General features: G+C 42.2%; 1 protein-coding gene across 1 annotated transcript; it reads left to right on the forward strand.

Moving 5' to 3' along the window:
• The first annotated feature begins 5,621 nt into the window (after positions 1-5,621).
• LOC132255721 (neuroligin-1-like) lies at positions 5,622-21,849 on the forward strand. Its single transcript, XM_059751850.1, has 14 exons — positions 5,622-5,862; positions 6,496-6,637; positions 10,606-10,758; positions 12,313-12,498; positions 13,443-13,665; positions 14,382-14,684; positions 15,109-15,247; positions 15,624-15,803; positions 15,863-15,965; positions 17,340-17,486; positions 17,556-17,766; positions 18,538-18,707; positions 19,968-20,128; positions 20,750-21,849. The coding sequence occupies exons 2-14, from the start codon at positions 6,532-6,534 to the stop codon at positions 20,993-20,995; spliced, it is 2,328 nt and encodes a 775-aa protein (XP_059607833.1). The 5' UTR covers positions 5,622-5,862; positions 6,496-6,531; the 3' UTR covers positions 20,996-21,849.
• The last annotated feature ends 741 nt before the right edge of the window (positions 21,850-22,590 follow it).

Below are 22,590 nucleotides of genomic sequence, written 5' to 3' on the forward strand. Positions count from 1 at the left end.
TTTCCCCTGAACCCGAGACAGTCAGACAACTTTATGTTTAGAACACTTGCAAACCTCACAATTTATAAACGGTTTTACAATTGTTTTATTCGTGAACGTAAAGTTAATGAGGCATTTTCTTCTATTAGAATAGATCTGTTTTTGTTATTCAGTTTAATTTTAAGACACACGATGTGTTGAATTTAGTAAAAGAAAAAAAGTGCAGTTGAAAAACCGAAATGTTTCAATGTGTGATTTTTGAATCACAACTCATCCATTCTTCAGAGATAACTTCTATTAATCACGGTCGTGTTGCTGAGGAAAACTTTCACCCTGCCTGGGTGCGACTTTGGGGGGAGGGGGGATTGGGGAGTGTCTGTGAAATGAAATTGGGCGCCAAATATCCCCCCAAATGTTTGCTTGCAAAACTTTTGATTTTACTCCACACTTTCGACACACGATGCGTCGTGGAGAAAGTTTTGCAATCTATTTTGAGCGCCGCACCCTTTCCGACCAGAGGGCGGAAATTCACCGGAAATGGTGTACTCATCCTTCTGTGCCTCAACATAAGCAATTGAGGTGATTTGTTGTAAAATGATGGTGTACTTTTAGCCTCGTGGAGAGGACTTTTCCATTGGCGATCTCAACGAAAATGCGTCCGAGGAATTGGTTATTGTGAGAACTACAGTTTTTCCGCCCTCCCGGCGGAATGGCTCAAGGTGTTGGGAAAATTTATGGAGTTGGAAATGTTTGCACGTTAATTTATCCCTTAGATCTCACCTCTAGGAAAAGCTGCTGCCCTTTTTCCCATGATGTGGAGGGGGCGGAAAATGGGCAGAAAATTGGCACAAGAGTGACGCTATGGGAGTCAGGAAAAGGAGTGATACAATCGTACTGGGGTAATTGAAAAAAGCTCCCCTGTCACCCACCAGGAGGACTCCCAATATTTCTTCGGGGCACTGGAAGCTCCTCCCCCTGTTGACTCGATAAAGTGGTCAATAAAGTAGAATAACACCGCCATTGAGGCCCAATGGGGAGATTTGAGAAACACGGTGGAGCACGTGAAGGACATAAATCTGCAAGGCACAGTGATTTTGCTCTTCCTGTTTACTCATCGTCTCCGGCTCCGGTGACGAAACACCGCAAAATCGTGTCGGATGGCAATTTTGGGGTGGCCGAGTAATTTGGGAGGAAAAGGTAAATTGTGGGCGAGAGAGGATGTCGTGTGGAAGGCTCCGTGCTCTCTTTTTCACCAGCTGCGATTTTATCACGACTAGCAGCAGGAGATGGAGCTCATTAAATATGTTTCGTTGGTCTTGCCAGAGGAGTGTGTGTGTGTGTACTCTCATCTCATTCACACGGAAATGGGGCCCCGGGGGCCCACCAATTGCCAAAGTGGGACTCGTTACCTTGATTGATAGCTTTAGGATACAATTGGGCATTGCTGTGGGCTTACAAGCGAGCGATTTGCCTGAGATTTGAAGGCGGATGCTTTAATATATTAATAATATTGAGTAGATTAAGGACATATGCTTCATTCAATCTGCCAAAGTTGTTCAGCAACTTATTTGTGAGAAATGTGCATAGATTGGTTTTTGCGAAACTGGGTCGATGCATCTCATGGAACTTTTCCATTGAGTTTCCCGTGGAAATTCCTCGATCCTCCCCTGCTGGTTGTAAAATAAAATTCCCCGAGATAAATCGAGTGATGAACCCACCACACTTGAAGCAGAACTGATTCTTTTATATCCTATCCCGTGGCTCAAATACACCCCTCAATAGTCCACCCCACACAAATTTCATTCTCTATATTGCTCCTCTATTTAAAGTCGATTATCTGCGAGATATTGGGGCAGCGCGTGTTGGGGGATGAAATGAAAGTTTCAATGGGAGGAAGAGTGTAATCGAGAGAGAGAGAGAGAATTCATGGGAATTATGGTGAAAGTGTCATGAGTTTCGGAATTTATATGAGGTGATGACCCTTGAATATAACGACCAGTGACCCAAAATGTGCGGGAGAGGAAAAATCCCATTCTGGCGGTTCACTTTTTCCTTAGCCACTGACCTCCATCTATCACGGAGCTTCCGTACCTTTAAAAAAGCACACAATGCCGAGGATGTGGTCGGACTCTTCCGTCCTCGGCTCAATTATATTCAACAAATTAAATAAATTATTTAACTTCCGAGTGTTCTGCGGGTTGGCGGGGGTGGTGGAAAAGAGGAAATAAATTGAATTTTATTCCGCTAAGATACCACAATGTGCCTTTTTTCCCAACCACATCTCTTGATGTATTTCAATTTGGCGCTGCAAAAGAAGGGCTGACATTCTCGTTTGGGAAACTGAGTGAGAGATTTATTTATTGTGTACGCACTTCTCGCGAAATCCAATACAAAATCCAAATCCCCGCACTTGAGAATTCAAGGCAGGGGTTTTTTCCTCTCTCTCCCAAGTTCCTGGGATTAGAAATGACGACGGATTCTTTTTTTCCTGAATTAAACATACACAAACACACTTTCATCGCAATATAATAAAATAAAATTCACCCACCCTTATATTTTACCATTGTTCCCACCCTCCGAATCTCCGCCAGGACATTAAAAATGCTGGCGTGAGGCGTCAAATTAAAAAGCAACAGAAGGGAAGTCGGGGAGTATCATGAATAAATTTAATTTGACCAGTACGGCCGTGCTGAGCACCCCCCCAAAAGACCCACACAGTTTTCTTGGTGCGGAAAACAGTGAGATTCCTGATGGTGCACGTCGAAGGCCCTATAATTTTCTAATTAATTGCCTCATTTCCTCGGCCAAGTACGTGACTCTGGACTGAGGCAGGTGTGGCCCAATATCGCAATTCACTTGTGCAGGTCTGCAATTTAGCAGCACTGTTTGCCAACAGGGAACTAAATTGCGGCTTAGTTGGTGGGCTTCACGTGAAGGTATTCCTAATAGGAGCTTTTCGTCTCGAGTTTAGCGTTTATTTTTCATGATTAGGACTGAGTCAGAGGTAGAGAATATATAAAGTTGTGTTGTAGGTTCCTAAGTAGGTTATCAGAAATTGGGATTTTAGCTTCTTTTGGCTGTAAAAGCATATTTAATTGGATTACTTTACGCCATGCTAGCGATTTATGATATTTGATTCTAATAATTTTCAGGTTAAATTTGTGACTAAATCTTCTGAACTTTTGTAAATTCTTGAGATCAGCGAAAACACAATTTAAATCCATTTCTTCTCGTTTTTCTTTCTCTCCCCAAGACTTCTGAACTACTTCATTGACTATACAACCAAGCGTTTCACCCTCTTTTAAAACATGATATCGTCAATCAAAGCAATAGCCTCCAAATCTGCCAAATAATCACAGGCGCAATTCCAAGTTTTCCGCTCTCTTGTGAAAATTGAGAAGGCAACTTTGTCGACAATTCGGGGAGCGCGCGAAAAACTCCTCTTCCCTTTGGAAAGTCAAATAGCGCGAGGAAAGGGTTTCAAATGTCCCAGAGAAACTTTCCAATAAAATATTCAATTATTCACACCGTTTAATGGTGGTATTTTTCAGTAAATTTAACACCTCCATTTGCGATGAAAGTTCTCAACTTTTCCCTCCACATTCGCTGCATATCAACTCATATTCCTGGATGGAAGGAAATTACACTATAAGTTCATTGGTGGAAAATGTGGTAGAAAATATTTTCTTTGAATACCAAATGAGTTCCACGGGACATGTTGCGCGCGTGTGTGTGTGTGGATCTATTGGCAAAAATGGGTGAATATTGCCATGAGAAATTGTACGAGATCCTTGTGAAAAATGGTGCGTGCGCTGAATTCAAAAGGCAAATCATACACATGACTTTCTTATTTTCCATCCTCAGCTGCCATTTGGCTGAGCTCTCATGGGGGACGCCGGGGATGATAGTGGAAGGTGAAGTCCGTAAAAATGGAAATGTCTCCCCGCATCCTGGAAAAGGGGCCCGAGTCCCTTTGACATCCCACGAGGTCATAAGAGTCAGTACAATGATGATGACGATATTTACATGAATATATTTTTAATGAATTTCAACCAACACCCTAAATTCATGCCACCCCCCCAAAAGCTCATCCCCACACAGAGATTTTGGGGCTCCCCGTAAAAGAGGGGCTTTTTCACTGGAAATTTTCACTCCATTTATCCCCATTATGGGAACGATTGTGTGCGAAGGAGCGACGCTGAGAATATTTTACATGTGTCTCAATTGAATATCTCCACTCATTCCCCCCTTTTGCTGTGCCGTAAAAATGGCACAATTTCAACTTCTTTGCGCCCTCTAAGAACCCCATTTTCTCTCGCCTCATACACTGAATAGTATTATTTTCACTACACTAAATCCTCCATAGATACTTGAGAAGAATGCCACGCCAAGGGTGAATCACAATGTTTGAGAATGAATTCAGAAATGCTTTCAGACTATGTGTGATTTGGCTTAAAGTCATTTTTAATGTCTGTGACTTGATGCCAATTTCTGTGTTGGATTCATTAAGTGTCTGGCTTTAAGAGAGCTTTTGATAAAGTGTGAAGGCAGCCAAAGCTCTCGACTGGAGCTCACTCGCCCTCTTATCCGGCTTTTTTCCACCCTGTTCGACCAAGAGAGCTTTCCTGGGAAAAGCTGGAGAAGGTATAAATTTTATTAGGAGAGCCTGCAAGAGAAGCTTGGGTGTGAGCTGAGGCATTTGTCACGCCCATCGAATAATTCATGCACCGATTCCATTATCCACTTAGTAGAAATCAAAAATGAATGGTACCCTGGACCGATTGCACACTCAACCGAAAGCTCATAAGTTTGAAGATGTGTGTGCCTGGGTGGGCAAATCCGTATTTTCTCACCCACTGTCACAGCCATTCAATGCGCGCAACACACGAGGAAAAAGAAAGGAATAATTTATCATGCTCCCATGTGGCACACATGCTCCCCCGCACGCCCATCGCTTGAGCACTCGCCCGTCCTGTCACGGGGAGATTGTGAATAAATTGCAATTGGTGATGGGGTGGGATGGGCGAAGCCCAGTTTTAAGTTTCGCATTCTCCACCCAATTAGGGTGTGGAACACCCTCGCGAATGCTATTAGTTTGACATTCAAACATAGGCAACCGGACACGTTGCTGTACAACTGATTGATGCACTCACCTGCATGATTTAGTGTTATCGAGTTTTTGTACAGCAATCACTGACTCATTCGCTCTCCACTTGATTGATTCCGCCAACATTTTGCCACAATGACACAATGGCATTGAGGGAAAATTGCGGGAAACGCCCACGAAGTGCCAATGTAGAGCTTTCATTCACATTCCGTATAGTGCGTATTATCCAACTGTGAGGACTTTTCCATATATGTAAATAATTGATGAATGTGCGCTATAAAGTTGACTAACTGACCGCAATCTTCCAGCTCCACCATGAGCCGCTCAACATCTCCGCTGAGCTAATGCCAGACGTCCAGACTTGAGATCATCCAGAACTTCAGGGGCGGCACTTCGCGTGACAAGCATTCCTTATGCTGGGGGCCAGTGATGATCCCCTCAGGACATTGTAGAGTACGATGCGGGCCCCAGTCGGGCCGATATCAGCTCACCACGCCGGGGGCCCCTTGTGGCAACTCGTGGGCCTCCTCGTCGTCACATTAGCGTCCGTGGCCGCTGCGCCGCGCTACAGCTCGCGAATCGTCGAGACAAAGTCCGGCGCCATTCGCGGAGTCATCCTCGAACTCAACTCCAAACACCTCGAGCCGGTTGAGGTGTTCAAATCCGTACCATACGCCGCTGCCCCCATCGGGCCCTATCGCTTCGCGCCACCTCGCAAATTGATCCCCTGGAGTGGAACGAAACTCGCAGACACATTCGCACCTGTGTGTCCCCAGGTAGGTCAGATTCTGAGACTTCTTGCCACCGATCATGGGCATTTATCGACATCACTCCATCACCTATTCATCTTCATACACGGTTAATGCAATTGGCTGGAAATCAGACCTAAAAAAGTCAATTAACTAGAAAAAAAGTAAAGAATTTGCCCATTAAGCACATTGTTAAGCACAATCTATGCAATGTATAAGTCAGAAAATGTGAGACTAACTCTGGGAAACTACCTAGAGTCTTATTTGCAAGAAAAGCATAAACTTTCAAACAAGTCCTATTAACATTGGTAAACGCTAATCCTCTAATTTTCCAGCTTAACTCTCATTCCTTGGCCTTTTATTTGATAGTGCAGCAAGTTTTGAAATGGGACAACTTTTCCAATTGTCAGCAAAGAATTACAGAGAATTTTAAAGTCTCACAAACACAAAATGCCAGAACGACGGTTGAGATTTTGCAGAGAAGAGTCAATAAATGCAATCATTGAGTAAATTCTCAGCGATATATTTTCACACATTCTACTTCGGTGAAAGGCTCTTTTGGGTAGAGGAATGATGCCGAAAAAATAGCCCGCAATAAAAGTTGAGAAGAGTCATTTGTCTAATTTTATATCTCTTCTCCCATTCTTTTGCTATCTGAAGAATTATCCAGACGTTGCAAATCGAAGTGCCGCATTAATGTCGATGCCAAAAGGACGATATCAGTATCTGAAGAAGGTCATTCCGCTTCTTGTGAATCAGAGCGAAGATTGCCTCACACTCAACATCTACGTTCCCGGCAGTGGTGAGTAGGAAGAGCATTTTATTACACATCGTGAATTAAATCCTCAGCGCAGGGATGATTTATAAGATACAGCTAAGTTGGCGTTATAGCAAGAATTGCTATTTTCATTGGTGTATCTAATGACTGCCGCTGAATTTGCTCATGCTTACTTGCACATGGCGCAAATCGTGGTGCTTTTTCCCGTATTTCCCCGGAGCATTGCATCTCCAGCGGTTTTCTGTTAGCTTTTCATCAAGCTGCGATACTGTTTTTTTTCTATACAGTAAGTTGGGATTAAATAAAGCACTATCGTGGGGTGGTTCGCAATTAATGTGGATGGAATTTAATATTGCTGTAAGTGGTGTTTTCCACCCACTCTCATATGTTCGTAAATTAAGTGTGAGTGGATGTCACTTTAACTTTAATGCCAGGGCAAACAGAGACCTCTCTAATTGCTCTCCACTCACTTTGACCACCATTATCTGCAATTAAGTCAACTTTGTGTTAATATTTCTTGCAAATGGCCACAGAATCATTTTATTGGCATACACACACACACACACACGGTGTGGGTGGCAGAAGCTCCGGGCGAGACAGATAAAAGCTCTCTGTTCGTCGAATCAATAGGGATGTAATTTGTGGGGCAAAAAGTCACGTGACCTCGTGGTGAGCCCTGAAGATGGATGAGATCGATCAACTGGCCAGTCTCTACCACCCACAAAGTGTTGACGGTGGTGGAGTGTGGGTGTCGCTGGAGAAGAAAGTGCAACTTTTCTTTGTTGCGCCGAACAACTTAACTTTTCCCAAACTCACGCGGAGAGAATTCCCAGGTGAAATGTTCCTCGCCACTGGGATTGTGGAATGAACGACTGTGCCATAAAAGTGAAACAAGAGGGAGAGAATGCTCAGGGAGAAAAAAAAGCTCAACACACCACCAACTTTGCCTCTGCAGAAAATCCCCACAGCGAAGCTTTTCGAGAACACATCCTCGAGCAACTTTTCGTCTCTTTGCCACCTCCTTTGGCCCATTTTTCCCTTCTCCTCTCTCCCAACACCTCACCTAGGCAACTTTATCCGAAGAATCATACAAAATTCCCATCAAGTTTCACGAAGCTCCTTGCCAGGAAGCATACACGGACTCATATCTCAACAGTTTTATCATCATCCCACCTTGACTGTCGGTCCGTGTACCGGTTCAATCTAATATTTCCGGTGAGTGAGAGAGAGTGGAAAAGAATATCGCGTAAACTAGGAGAAAATGGGGAAAATTCGAAGGAAAATTCTACCAAATTATTGAACCATGTAAACAAGGGTAATCTTTAAATAGGTATCTTTAATGGAATCTCAATGGAAACTCTAGCGATAAATGCACGTACACTGTGTAAACATAGTAAAAAGCCCAAAACGCTCAACTTCGCTTGAAGATAGTCTAGCACTGCGTCATCCAATAATTTATTGGTAAATATAATGGATTTTATTGAAGTGGCGAAATGACCCATCGCGTCGCATTTTATTGTAACACCCATAAATTCCATCGAATTAATACGTGATGAGTGGAAAAGGAAAGAGCACTCGACTTTTCCCCTCCGGGAGTATCAATAATAAATTCAAAATGTGATAATTTTGGGATCTGTTACGATGCTCTCCACCAGAGTTTGGGGCCACCCAGAGTGGATTTATTGGGAATGTACACATAAAACATTGGCTCCAATGTCACGAAATATATGCCTCTTCCGGTTATTTATGCCACTTTTGATTGTCAGACATGGTTGAAACTGGAAAAACAGCTTCCTGCACAATTCAATAGTCCCCGAAGAGCAAAATATTGTGCAATGGGTGAAAGTTATGCCTCATCATTTGATGCATTTGAGGCATATTTCATGACTGAATGACTGACTGGGGGGAATACAAGTTGTGTCATAGGCACATTCGGGTGGAAAAATCCAAGCACATCTCGATGAAGCGTGTTTGACATGAATAATAGATTTTTCCGGAAAATCAATTTCAACCACATTACCCCAGTTGCATAATAGCAAACACCGTGACGCCCTGCAGCGACTAAATTGGCTCGGTTTACATTGGGTGTCTTTCAGCCATGCAAATTGCCTCCCAGAAATTCATGACAATATCGGTCAATGTGGTATTCTTTTCAATAGACTTTGCAAGAAGCCCCAAGTATGGCACAAGAATGCTAACAATGACCACTGCAGTTATAATTGCTTTCAATTAGAGTCAAATTGGCTGGTCTCAGGACAACATGGCGTCGTTATTAGAATAATTGCTTTGAAGTGTGAACTACAAAACGTGAACTGATTTAATTGGAAGTTTCTAATGCAGCAGCAGGAGAATATTTGTTAGAAATAATGACTTATAACGATTGTGAATAACAACTCTAAATGTGTGAAAACATGTGGGATAAACTTGCTTGAAAGAGTTGCAGAATTTTGCGAGAATCTTAATTATTCTTCATATAACAAAGTACATTTGTACAATCTAAATAATGTTATATCTCAAATTATATTCTTCTACAGTTTATTCCTTTCTTCAATTGCATAGCGGCTTACTAAGTTTTATAATAAACTTTAGAGAGCTTCAAAAAAAATAGGCGCTATTAAAACTTCTCATAAAACCGATGTAATATTGATTCAGCTATAATTTCCTCTGCTTTTCCGCGCAAAAGCCATCCCTAAAGCGACCAACGCGGAAAAAACTATCAAAATTAAGTCAAAAACTTTCCAAATTGCGCTTCAATGGGAGCTTCATGCTGAAGAAGCGAGAGCTTTTGACAATATAGTCTGTCTATCCCACGAGACGCGTACATTGCGGTGCACGTGGAAAATCCAACGATCTTCAATACAATTATGCAAATTCGAATCCATTTTCCTGAGCGCAACATTTGTGGCAAAATGTTGTACTGAATATTATACACCCAATGTTGCTATGCAAATATTCACAAAAATATTGAAATAGTTTCTGCGATAAAGGAGTACTTTGACGAATAATTATATATTGGAAGAATTAATTCTGTGTTGCGAAAACATTTCCACCTTTTTTTTCATGCTTCAAAACATCATCATGTGTAATGAAGATTGCCATAATAATAATTGCTATTTTAATTATGAATATGCATGGGAAATAATGGAGCTAATTTTGGTGTAATGCATGGGAATTCCATTTCACTATGAGAGACTAATTTGCATAGATGATATTTAAATTTTCCTCATCACAATTGTGAATTATATTCAATGGGGAATAGAGTTTTGGCCCATGGAGAGTTTCCTAGCTGGTGCAGCAGCAGCATAAAGTTCACCATCAGCATATTTGCTTTTGGACAAGGCAAAAATGTGTTTGTTGTGTTGAACTGACGCAATCTATATAGGATCAATGTGAAGTAATTAGCTAATTTATCAAGAGAATTGAGACGTTTTAAAATGTACACAGGTTATTGAAAATCATCATTATACGTATATTGTTATGCTTTTAAAACAACTCACGCTGAGGGGCATTTGTAAATGCAAAATTGTTTATGTACTAAAATACCCCTATAGCATCATCAAATACTATACGAATTTATTTGTGAGTTGGGCAATGGTCAATGGCAAATATTGGTTCTGAATTGAATCATTTTCAATAACAATCAATTTGGTGTAGTGACCAAATTCGTCATAATTCCCACTATAGAGCTGTTATGTGTGTTATGCACTCTGGCAGTAAATCGCACATAAACTCGCATTGGGTTTTTAGGAAACTGTGTCCCTGGGCGTGCGGCTTGGGTGGATATAATTATTGCATTGGATTTAGCTGTGTGGTTTGCAATTAATAATTACATTATTTGACTAAATTTACATTTTGTATGTTTACCATGAGCTCCACAGTGTGGCTTTGGCAAAAATAGGTTTTCCATAGTGAAGAGTGTTGATTTTGCATTTAAATATGCTGGCAAATTAATGATGGAACACACAAATTAATTAAACCTCCACTCATTGCAGGGAATCGCGGCCTGGAAGCACCGTACTCGGTCTTCTTCTACGTCCACGGCGAGTCTTTCGAGTGGGGCTCCGGAAATCCATACGATGGCTCCGTGTTGGCAAGCTACGGTCACGTTATCGTGATTACAGTCAATTATCGCCTCGGAATTCTCGGTAAGTTCCACCCATGATCGCTCAATTGGTCTAAATTCAATTTTGACTTGAACTCACCAAGGGAAATCAAGCCAAAACCCGATACATTTCCAATGCTTACATGTGTCTTTTAATTCTCAACTCCACCACAGACTAAGCACTGTTTCAACGTAATTTATAGCTGCAACAGATTAAGAAATTTACCCGATGCTTTTGGGGAAAACTTTCGCAACTTCACGGGTGAAGAATCTTATGTTGGTTAAATGTAAGAGTCTTGTTTTCTTGCTCCAGTTGTAAATACTTGAGAATTGTTTGAGGTTAACATTGTCCTGGGAGAATTAATTGAGAGGTGAATTTTGGGTTGCAGCCCGATACACTAAAGATAGCATTTCAGCTTGACTTTGTTCCTCAATAAAACTTGTACATCCCAGTGTAAATATGCAAGTTTAGTGATCAATTTACAAAAGTTTAATTTAACTCCATAAATTCACGCTTCAATGAAGATTTAATCTCTATCGGATATCCATAGAAAAGTTTATGATTTAACTTTAATACTATAGTGAAAAGAAAGGACTGAAATGTACAACTTTTACCTCCGAAACCATTTCATTTCCGTCTCTAAAGCAATCAATACATTTGCTCAAATCAATTCCATGGCAATGATAGCGACATTCTCTAAAAATCCCCAATGAATTCATAACAAATTTTATCATTTCCATAAAATATTAAGCACCCTGGAGGCGCACGATACAAGTCTATATGCGTAATTGAAAGCTCAGCTTTCCCACTCATGTAAAATTACTCATCCAGCAAGTTTTTGCTCCAATACTCATTTATTACGCTGAATTGTCATATTTTTCCGCGAGCAAAAAAGAATAAAAGTCCAGTGAGAAAAAAACGAGTTCATGTGCGAGAGGACAAACATTGACATAATCGTGTTAAATGGCGTTTTGGTCGCAACACATGCAGAGCTTTCGAGCGGGTGGGTGGTGGAAAAAGCCAGTAATTCCCACACAAACTCAAACAATTCACTCACACGGTGCTTGCGATATTAAATTACATGCCATTGAGTAACTCTTTTTTACCGCCGCCGCCGGCAATGTCTGATATGAAGGCGGAAATTTCCACGATAAATCCATTTTTTGCACCCGCTCAAGCCAATTCACCTGAAAGGGTGGCTTGGCGTAATGTAATTCACTCATTAGAAACGGGTGTGCTGGCAAATTGAAATGCCTCTCTCTCTCTTGTTGAAAATTTCTAAATTGTTTTCACCACTGATTATCTAGGGAATTTCGCGATGCGAAGGGGAAGAAGCGCGTTCGAAACGTGGCAGTACAAACAATTAATATATTGGGTTATTATGCCATTCCTTTGGTGCTTTCGCTCCCCAAAACACCCACGGAAGCAGCATCGCTCAATGTCGCAAGATGATGAAGTGAAGGCAAACTCATATGTGCTCTAATTGGTGTTTGCAGCATATTTGAAATTCCTTTTGAACTCGGCAATTTCTCATTACGCTCCCACCCTGACAACGTATGTTCTCGAGCCAACTCATCCCTTGTGCCCTTGTTGTAGGTTTCATCAGGACCAGAGCCAACTCGCCGGCGGGCAATCTCGCCCTCCTCGACATCGTGGCCGCCCTTCAATGGACACGCGATAACATTGCGGCCTTCGGCGGCGATCCCAGTCGGCTGACCATTGTTGGTCACGACACTGGCGCGGCTCTCGCAAATTTGGTGCTCATTTCCAAGGCTTCGAAAGGTGAGCCTTCCTAGTCACCACAAATTGGGTGGAATTTGTGGAATTTTCTATAAAAGAAGAAGCGGCATTTTTATGTGCAGAAATGTTGGATAAGGAGGAATGCTTCCGACGAAATTCTCTTGCTACACAGAAACACACGACGAGGGGAGAACAAGAGAGGAATTCTGTATGAATGAACCATTGAGGAGACATTAGAAACAGAAGCTCCTGCTAAGTCCCTTGTTCTCCACCTCTGTAATTCCCCCAGAGTATCAAAGAGATATCTCTAGACATCGAAAACACTAAAACCAACAGAGACACTTTAAGCTTTCAAGAAGATCTATATTTAGCACACTCTTAGTCTTGACCAGCGGACAGAGAGAATCCGTAAGAGACTCTAAAATCCTACCTTTTATCCTCCATGTTAAATTGAAACACACAGAAATAGAAAACTCCTCGACAAAACCCTCACATTGCATTTTATCGCTAAATCGACAAAGACTTTAATTTGTTATTTCACTTATTCTTAGACGCAGAAGATTTTCATGTTTTCACCATGATTTTTTTTCTGTCTAGAATGGAAAATTGTTAGTAAATTCACTACTCGAGAGAATAATATTGATTTCATTCGTGATTTATGCAAAAACTCATCAATATTGTGCTCGGAACACGACACATGAAACGTTGCATGTTCATATGGATGAAACTTTCACATATTCTCAGTTGAGAACTGCTTTTCAAGAGGATTTTGTGGCTGTAAACCTAATTTTGTCCATATTTCAAAAACTCTCTGCCAATCAGAGAGTTTGTCAATCTGGTTAAGCGCATTCCTTTTGGTTTCCAGTCACTTGAAATCGACGGACATCTACTGCATTCCTCAATAAATTCCTCTTTGTCTCAGTGGCCGAAATTCCTCTGTCTCACATAAGTTGGCACAAATACCTCAAGTGATTTCCTTTGGCCAGGTCTCGCCCATCGAGCCATCCTGCTAAGTGGGTCAGCGCTGAGTCCATGGGCAATTATTCCCAACCCCGATCGCGTACGTGAAGAAGTATCCCAGCAAATGGCCTGCCATTTGGACACGAGTGGCGTGAAGAGGAATGCCAAGGACGTGACTGAGGATGTGAGTGAGTGTCTGAAATCGAAGCCTCTCGAGGCGCTCATGGGCGTGAGACTGGAGACGGTGAGGTGAGTATTACACTTTGAGACTTTTCAATAAATCGCCGAGCATTTCAACAGATTGCGATTCCGCCAAAAGTGACGCCCCAATTCATATAAATGCTTAATTAAGCATGGATTCCTCAACACTTTCCTTGGCAGTCAGCGACTGTGGGTGGTTTTGTCCTTAATTTGCAATTTGTTTAGAAGCCCTATATACATTTATTTTTCATGCGATACCACTCGAGCGCTGAGGAATGCCTTTTTGATGAAGCCCTCCGTTTTGCTTCACAATTAATACAATATTAGGTTGCCTGGTCTGGGCCTGAATTGGAGGAATTTTGTCAATAATTGAGTAGAAGTGGGCGCCTTGTAGAAATATCTTTTTAATGAGTGCGCGCCCAGAGGGTGGATTTCTTTCAAGAGCTGTGCCACCTTAATTGAAATTCAACAGGATTCATCTGGCAATTTAATTAATGTTACATCCCCATCCACACACATATCTCCATCTCAATCTGATCGGGGCTCTGGTGCCCAGAAAATTGATTCAGGACCTTCGCCTGGGGGGCGGGTCTGTTTTGTTTGCGAATCATCCAAAGGCATTTGCTGCCATGAAAGACGTCCCAGATTTCAATCACTCATGGGGCTTTTCATTAAGACGACCACCCCATTAATGGGAATGGCTATGGAATACGTGATTGGGGGCTTATCTGCATCCAAGGAGCGTGACACAATTTTCCGTGCAGGTTCATGCCATCGTGGGGACCGACGCTACCCCTGGAGGACGGCATGGACCCGGAGGCCGCCATGGAGCACAGCAGCGAGGGCTTCATCACCAGCGAACTGATGATCGGCATGACCACGACTGAGAGCTACAATGACTTCAGCGCGGCGGATATTCAGTACGGACTCGAGGAGGAGCAGCGGAATCGCCTGCTGAGGACCTACATTCGGAATGCCTTCACGTTCCACCTCAATGAGATCTTCTCGGCCGTGAGGAATGAGTACACGGACTGGGACAAGCCCATTCAGCATCCCATCAATATTCGGCAAGTTCAAGCTCTTAGCCTAAAGCACTGTGAGATTTGAAACCCTGAAAAACAATGTTAAGCTCCTTATTCCATTCTGAACATGGAGAAAATTACTAATGGCGTGATTATATATTATACTGCATCTTCTGAGGCTTCTTAAAGTTCATATAAGGCACTCGGGCATTTGCTCATTTTTAATCACTGCACAAAGTGCTTCTTGGGAAACTTTTCCATACTTTTCTCTCTCTTATCATTTCAATAAATAAAAGACGAGCTTCGAACACAATCTTTATATCGATGCCACTTTGCATGAAAGCATCCTTTCTCGCCAGAGCACTTGAGCAATTGTCCTTTTTGTGGTGTTTGTCTTTCCCTTGTCAATGGAGATTCGATGGGAGAAAGTTCTTTCAACAACTTTTCTCTCTTTCTCCTCACAAAACAGGGACTCTACGATGGAAGCCTTGAGTGATGGCCACACTGTTGCACCTCTCATCAAGACTGGATATCTGCACGCACGCCGAGGCGCCAAGACGTACCTCTTCCACTTCGGCTACCAGACCAAGGACTCGGAATATCCACAAGTGAGTAATTAGCATGCGATTGGGGGCCACTTAATCGATTGAGCTCAATCACGCAAAACTGCCCAGACACTTGTTGCCTGGTTTGCACACAAAGCCCGCCAGGGTGGGACTTTAGCCAGCAAGGGTGTTGAGAAAAATCCCTCCCAGCGGAGTGTTTGAATATTTTCCCCATTGGCATACAAATGAAGCAATTAAATCTCGTCAAATAGCAATTAAATGAAAGCCTTGTTTGCGCTTTCGCGTCTATTTGTTCACCTCTGATAACGCGAACAATCGCCCTCTTTTTTTAATTAATGGCGCAATTCCTTCGCGAAAGACTAAATCGAGCTTCGGTACAGTGGAAAAAAATCCCACGAGAGTCTCTCTTGCTTTCCAGCGACTCGGCTCCGTCCGTGGTGAGGACATCCCTTACATTTTTGGCCTGCCACTCGTACTGGGAATGCCCAACTTCCCGCAGAACTACTCACGCCAGGACATGGGAGTGGCCGAGGCGGTGCTCAACTTTGTCACGAATTTCTGCAAGACTGGCGATCCCAACGAGGCCGGCCATCAACAGGTAAGCTGCAGTTGCTCATTCACGGCCAAATAAGCACAATTCACTCTCACCCCAAAAAGGCGATGCTCCATCCGGACTATGGAACGGCACGCGAGAGGACGCGCTACCGTGGAATCACCTGGGAGACATACGAGACAACAACGCAGCAGTACCTCAGCATATGTAAGTTGAGCTCTTTTCACACCGCCACCATCGAGAGCTTTTCCGTTGACCCGGGAAAGCCGGCGATGAATTAAAAATAACACCCGAACTCACTGTGTGCCGCTTGTTTATTTGGGGTCTCTGCAAATCTATTTGCTCAAGTCCCAATTGCCTTATGCATGGAGAGAGCGAAATTGATGAATTTTTCATTTGCAATGAAAATATTCCGCTGACCAGTGGAGGCGCCGGGTGGACGGCCATCCCTTCTGCTCATGGAGAGTGACAGAGTTGTGGAGAAGCGAATGCAGCTGTGAATTCTCACGCTATATTTTGTATAAATCGAGCATATTTTTACAATGTTTCACACAAAAAAGTTGACTCAGGTGTATTTAAAAAGGCGTATTATTGGAAGGCAACCCACATAAAGGTATAATGAATGAGTTAATAACAAAATAACATACAGATGGAATATAATCCTCATTATCTAAACAAATAAACATTAAATTCTTCAATTCATGTCGCAAGTTTCAAAAGTATTGTGAATTGTGCAACCATCGATTTTATGCAGCAGCCTAGCATATTTTTTTTATTAATATAATCACCAAAAGTAGATACGCGCATAACATATTTTTTGCTGTTGAGAGGATGAAAAATCATATTATTTTCCAGTCTACACACGCGAATTCCCCTCTTCTTCACTTAATTGGATTATTTTCAGCCAATATATTGGAAATAATTTGTAATATTTCCTGAGCATATATTTTTTTTCGTCCTTCTGTACTGCATCGGAAAAACGTGTATGCTCTTCCGGCTGGCAAATTGAGAGTCTCTCTGCATGACTGTTTAATAAATCACAGTGCAACACACGTATTTGAACTGAGAAAGTGCATATTTTGCCACCCTCTGGCGCACATTCAATATTTCACTTAAATATCATACATGTTTTAAACAATGGCCAAGTGATTTTCCCACGAGCCGTGGTGAATTTCCCAGTGCGCCGGAGAGAAATGGGTGTCGAGATAAGGGGGTGAATCATGTGTGAGACAAAGAGGGTGCAAAATGCAATTCTTCTTGCTGTTGCCTTATGGCCTCCTTGGCCGGCAGCCAATGCGCCACTCGTTCCACTAATTGCTGAAGCTGTGTGTGAGTTACATTCTCATTGATGGCCACTTTTCACTTGCGTCTCACTTCCGGGCGAATTTGTCACCCAATTGACGCCACATAGAGCTTAAAGCTCAGCGCCAAAGTCCTCATTCATCCCCTTTCTGCGCCTCTTCGGCTGATCCACCGTCCGAGATGGTCATTAGGCGGACTCCTGTCGCAAAAGCCATCCTCGGGAGGAATGATAAATGTCTTGGAAAGTCCCCTCACGACAGTCTCTGCTTGCCTTTGCAGCCCTCAAGCCAAAAATGAAGAGTCACTATCGAGGCCATAAGATGTCAGTGTGGCTCAATCTCATTCCTCAGCTCCATCAGCCCGGCGATCCCGAAGTCTCCATGCGTCACCATCACTTTAGGGAGCGTGATCCGAGTTACTATGCAGGTGAGTGTCCACTGGGCATGCATATTCATACCGTCAGAGTCTCACTGGCAATTTGCAACGCATCGACAGGAGCCGTGCGAGCTGAGTCCTTCACAAGGCCCAAAATCCCCTTCCCGGCTGACATTAGCGGCGTGCAGGAGTCGCGCCAGGAGAACTTCAATCCCGAGTGCACGCCGGATCCTACCCTCGGCGAGGCACTCCAGGACACAGAGGACACCACACTCTCTGCCGACGAGGAGGAGGAGTTGCTGCAGAAGCTCGCCTCGAAGCACTACTACAGGTAAATGCCCACCTCACGCTGGCCATTTAAAACAAGTGAATTTTCCACTCTTTCTGTCCTCCGCATTGTTCCCGTGTGACTGCAAAAATTCATCAGATTATTCACTTTTTTGCGCATAAAATGTGCAAAAAAACGAACAAATCCCATGGAAATTATGAAAATTCCTCATTCACATTCCTCACGAGATATTCGTTAAACATTCCTTTTTGAGCACAATAATGGGTGACGAGGAAAGAGGCTCATCAGTGTGGAAATTTGATGCTTTTACTATTTATTTCTATTTGTAATAATTTTGCGCGAAATATTCCTGTATTTCTCATCAAATAAGAGGACTTTAGTTAATTGCCATTCCCAGAACGTATAAATTGTATAAAATCCATGTTGATATCTTCATCATCAAAGGACGAAAAGCACTCTCATTAAAAGACTTAATCACGAAAAATGTCAAGATCAGTGACACTCGGGTTTAATTATAAAAATAGCTAATAAATCGCATAAATTGCATAGTAAAGGAGTCCTTTTATCCAACATGTTTACAATATTTTCTCATTACTTTATGTAACTTTGATCACTTTGCGCCACTTGTCCACCCTTTTGTGGCATAACAGAGGATGGACAGGTGGAAAAAAGCGAATTCACGTGAGCGAAGCAATGGAAGAGCCTCCTTGCGGGCCAACTAAAATGGTCATTTTGTGAATTTTCCGGCATGTCTGCAACACAATCTTCCCATTACACAATATGACCAATTTTTTGCTGTCTCCCCGGAAGCAGCTACACTGCCGCCCTGGGCGTCACAGTGGGCGTGGGATGTCTCCTGCTCATCCTCAACATGCTAATATTCGCGGGGATTTATTACCAACGGGACCGCTCCCGCCGAAAAAACCGAACATTGCGCCGTCACCAGAGCTCCGGCTCAGGACATGGGAGTCCAGTGGATGGAGGTGAGTTATGTGCCCAGAAGCTGGACACACTTGCAATTGTCCCGCGGCCGCAATTCCCAATTTCTCCCCGCACGCTTTCCCTCGAATACTGCGGCTGGACACGAAAATTTCACGCCGCGCCATCATGCGATGAAATATTTCAATGTGCATCTTCTATTGTGGCAGCTTTTGCCGTTGGCTGTTCCAAGGGGAAGATATTGTGGTCTGAAGTGGTGTACAGTTTCTAAGGAAGTGATAGGAATTGGAAGTGTTAAAATATTTAGAATATTTGCACTGCCAAAACTTCTTTTACAACAACTTTCTGCATTTTCCAAGTTATTTCTTCTAGAATAGTCAATTTTATTGCTTTTCTATGCTATATAAGTGCTTTAAGACAGATTTTTATAATACAATAACTCTAAAAATTAACAACTTTAAGTTAATTAGGAGAATATTACTCTTTTTCTTTGCAAAATTGTGCTTTTTGTTTAAAAAAATACTCTCTATTGGTTCAATTTCAACTAAAAAGTCAATCATAACCTCAAAAATGTCATTTTCAGGTTTGAAAGGACTAAAATTGGTCCAAGGGATTTTTTAACACGAAATCATAACCTCAGAATTTGAATCGAAGTTTTTAGGCATTAACAAAGACAGAAATGCGTGCAAGCATCAGTTAAAGAAATCGAAAAAGCGATAAAAAATGCCTAAAGTGTTCATTCAAAGAAACTGTGGAAGTGTCAGGAAGTGATGTACAGATTTCAGCTATAATATCTCCCCCTTGGGCTGTTCGACTTATGGACAGAAAGTTGTGGGCGGTGTGGAGATAAGGAGAAGAATAATGAAACATATAATAATTTTTTATGTAGAAAACTCCATTTTGAAAGACCTCTTTTTCAAAGTCAACAACAACAACAAAAAAAAAACACAAAATTCCGCGAACAAAACTCCGTGAAAATGGAATTTTTCCATGCAACAATACATTGCGAATTTATCTGGAAAAATCCCAATATTTCTTCCTGATTCATTCTCTCGATAATTCATCGTCATCGCCGACCTTTCTGGGCTGTTGTTGTTGTTCTTTTTTTTTTATCTATCCTTGCACAAAGCGCACAACCCAGTGGAACAGTAGAAGAAACAATGCATAAATTGTTCATTTTGCCATTTGAAATGGTCGAATGAATGCCACGATGTGGGAAAATACGAGAATTTTCCCTCGGTTTTTTTCCTCATCATGCTGTTTCGCCATTCTCACCTCTATTCTTGCGCTCTGGCATTGTTTAGAAATTCCATTAACGGTGCGCCCCAACAACTCGCCAAATGGGAAAAGGCAGCCGGAGCCGCCGCCCAACTACACCACCCTGCAGAAGCGGAGCCCCTGCACCCTCAGGAAGGACCAATGCGGAACACTCACGCGGAAGGGACACTCGGACAAGTGCAAGCAGGTAATTGCCGAGAATTCAATATTGCACGCCATGAATTGGCTTTTCCATTAGCGTTGATATATATAATTATGCCAAGACAATGTGAAATCGCAAGCTTTCACCAAATAACGTAATAGGTCAAAAATAAGAGTTGACGGAAAACTTCCAGTTTGAGTACTTTTCAACAAGGCAAAAAATGCTATGGCTTGAATTAAATTTTAATCACATTTCTACTCAACGTCAACAACCATTGATGCGGTGTAGAAAATTGATTTCGGCAGAGCACTCAGAGTATCAGGAATGTTCATATGGGCGATGCATTCACTCGTCAATTACCAATTTGCTATGGTTTGCATTTTTTCCACGTTCGTCAAGTAATTGGAGCAGAATTTATTCGCGAAACCCATTGGAAGTTATTGAGCTTCTGAAAATTTAATTTACAAGCTTTTCAATATGGCTTAGTTAACCCTTTGCGGTTGTTCAGTTAATGTTTCCCTTTTCTGCTCAATATTGAGCAGAGGAAGAGAAGAAAAAATCTAGAATTTGCTCAAAGAAGCTGAAAATAGAGAAATTTCTGGTCAATCTTATGCTCCAAATGGAGCAATTGACTGAAAAGTATATATCTTTCGTCGTTTCGCCAAGGCTCATCATCACTCGGCCAACTGTCCCAATCAGCACAAGTGTTCGGCGGCGAAGGGGCACCACGGGGCTCCGCCGCAGCCCCCCATTCGCACATCCAGCAACCCAGACGCACTGCCCAGCGGCCCGCATCTGGCCGACGTGGCGCACCTGCAAGTGCCGCCGGCCATGGTGCCCAGCTCGAGTCCCAGCGCGGGAAACACGTCCACCCTGAAGAAGAGGGTGCAGATCCAGGAGATCACCGTATAGCACAGGTACAGCACAGCCGATCTGCGAGAGGCTGTGTGAGACCCGATTTTCATATGAACCACTTTCTTAGGACAGACGATGAGTTTAGTTGAGTTGTTTGATCTTCATCACCCATATGACGATTTTTGTACACGTACACTATATATGGATCTGTTGACAACAATAATTTTGATAGGCCGTGATATTTTAGTGATGTAACTTTTGTAAAGATGCGCTAGGTGAGGTTGTAGGTTCCAATGTAAGACAGCATCATAATCATCGTGATATATAGGAGAATTTGTATGGGAGTCACATAAAACATTTCATTGTACATGTGTGAAAGAGTGTGGAGTTTTGATCAAGCTGTAGAGCAGAAATTTGTGGGAGATCTGATACTGATATATGTAAACTGTCTTGAAGAATGCTGTAAGGAGAGTTGAAGTTTTTTTTTTGAATCTATACAGAAATAATGTCATAGTAATCCCACTTTAATATCCCAGAAAAATCCACAGTCCTCTTCAAAGGCGCGGCAATTGAGATGATTGCAAAACTTCTGCGAAGCCCCAGAATAGATGTAATTAAAATGTTCCCATAAATGATATTTAATAGCAAACTAATTGTGCAGGAAAGAAGCCACAAACATGAGAGAACAAATAACCGTATACCTTTCTGGAAAATAAATATAAATGACTCGCCATGATAATACCCATCTGAGTCGCAATTGTGGAGATGGAAAGTAAGAGAGAGAAAGAGAGAGAGAGAAAATCAATGGACAGTATGGCGAGTGAGGACATTCTGCAGAAACGGAATTGTTATCATGTAAATTAGTAACTGAAATGCGAAGAGTAAAAAAAAACACTGTACATATAAATTCATGTGGAAAGAGGAGCGCGAACAATGGCAACACATATACAAGTAAATAAAAAAGAAATTGTGAAAAACAAAATTAAATAGACAAGTTTGTTCATTCCATTTTATTTTTACGATTATATCCACGTCTTCATCGATGGCGAGAGAAAGCTGTGCACCCGCATCGTGTGATATTAAATTGCATTCATTCACCATTGGCGAAGGCCAAAATCAATAAGAAACATGAAAAACAGTAGCAACTTTTATCGTCTCTTTGCTCTCCTTTTCGCTCTCCTTCTGCACACACTTTTACTTAATTACATATAAATATCTTCCCTTTTTTCACTCTCTGTGAACTTCTTTAATCTTGCACACACCCTTAAAGTGGAAGAGCAATTAGGCAACTATACTTGAGGAGAATCGGAGTTGCACAGCTTTCGATAAATCAATCATAAATTGCTTGCTCAAACTCCACAAAGTGTTCGCTGGGATATCGATATTTGGCGAATTGACCGAGTTTCGAGTGAGTAAAGTGGGTGCTAAAGTTGCCAAGTGGATAATTGATTGCATGGAAGGACGCAGAGAATTTTTCTTACGAGAGCAAATCAATCGTGGGGTGAGTAATAAATCAATTCATTGAGCTTTTGAGATGCGCCGTGATGCTTTTTAAAGTTCGCAGGCAAATTAGCAGGAAATGCAATAAATCAGACGAGCAGCAACGGCGATTAACTCAATTTCCTCAACATTTTCCGCATGTTTACGACGAC

This window comes from Phlebotomus argentipes, unplaced genomic scaffold (genome assembly GCF_947086385.1).
Source record: "Phlebotomus argentipes unplaced genomic scaffold, Phlebotomus argentipes genome assembly contig_5, whole genome shotgun sequence".
Lineage (NCBI taxonomy): Eukaryota > Metazoa > Arthropoda > Insecta > Diptera > Psychodidae > Phlebotomus > Phlebotomus argentipes.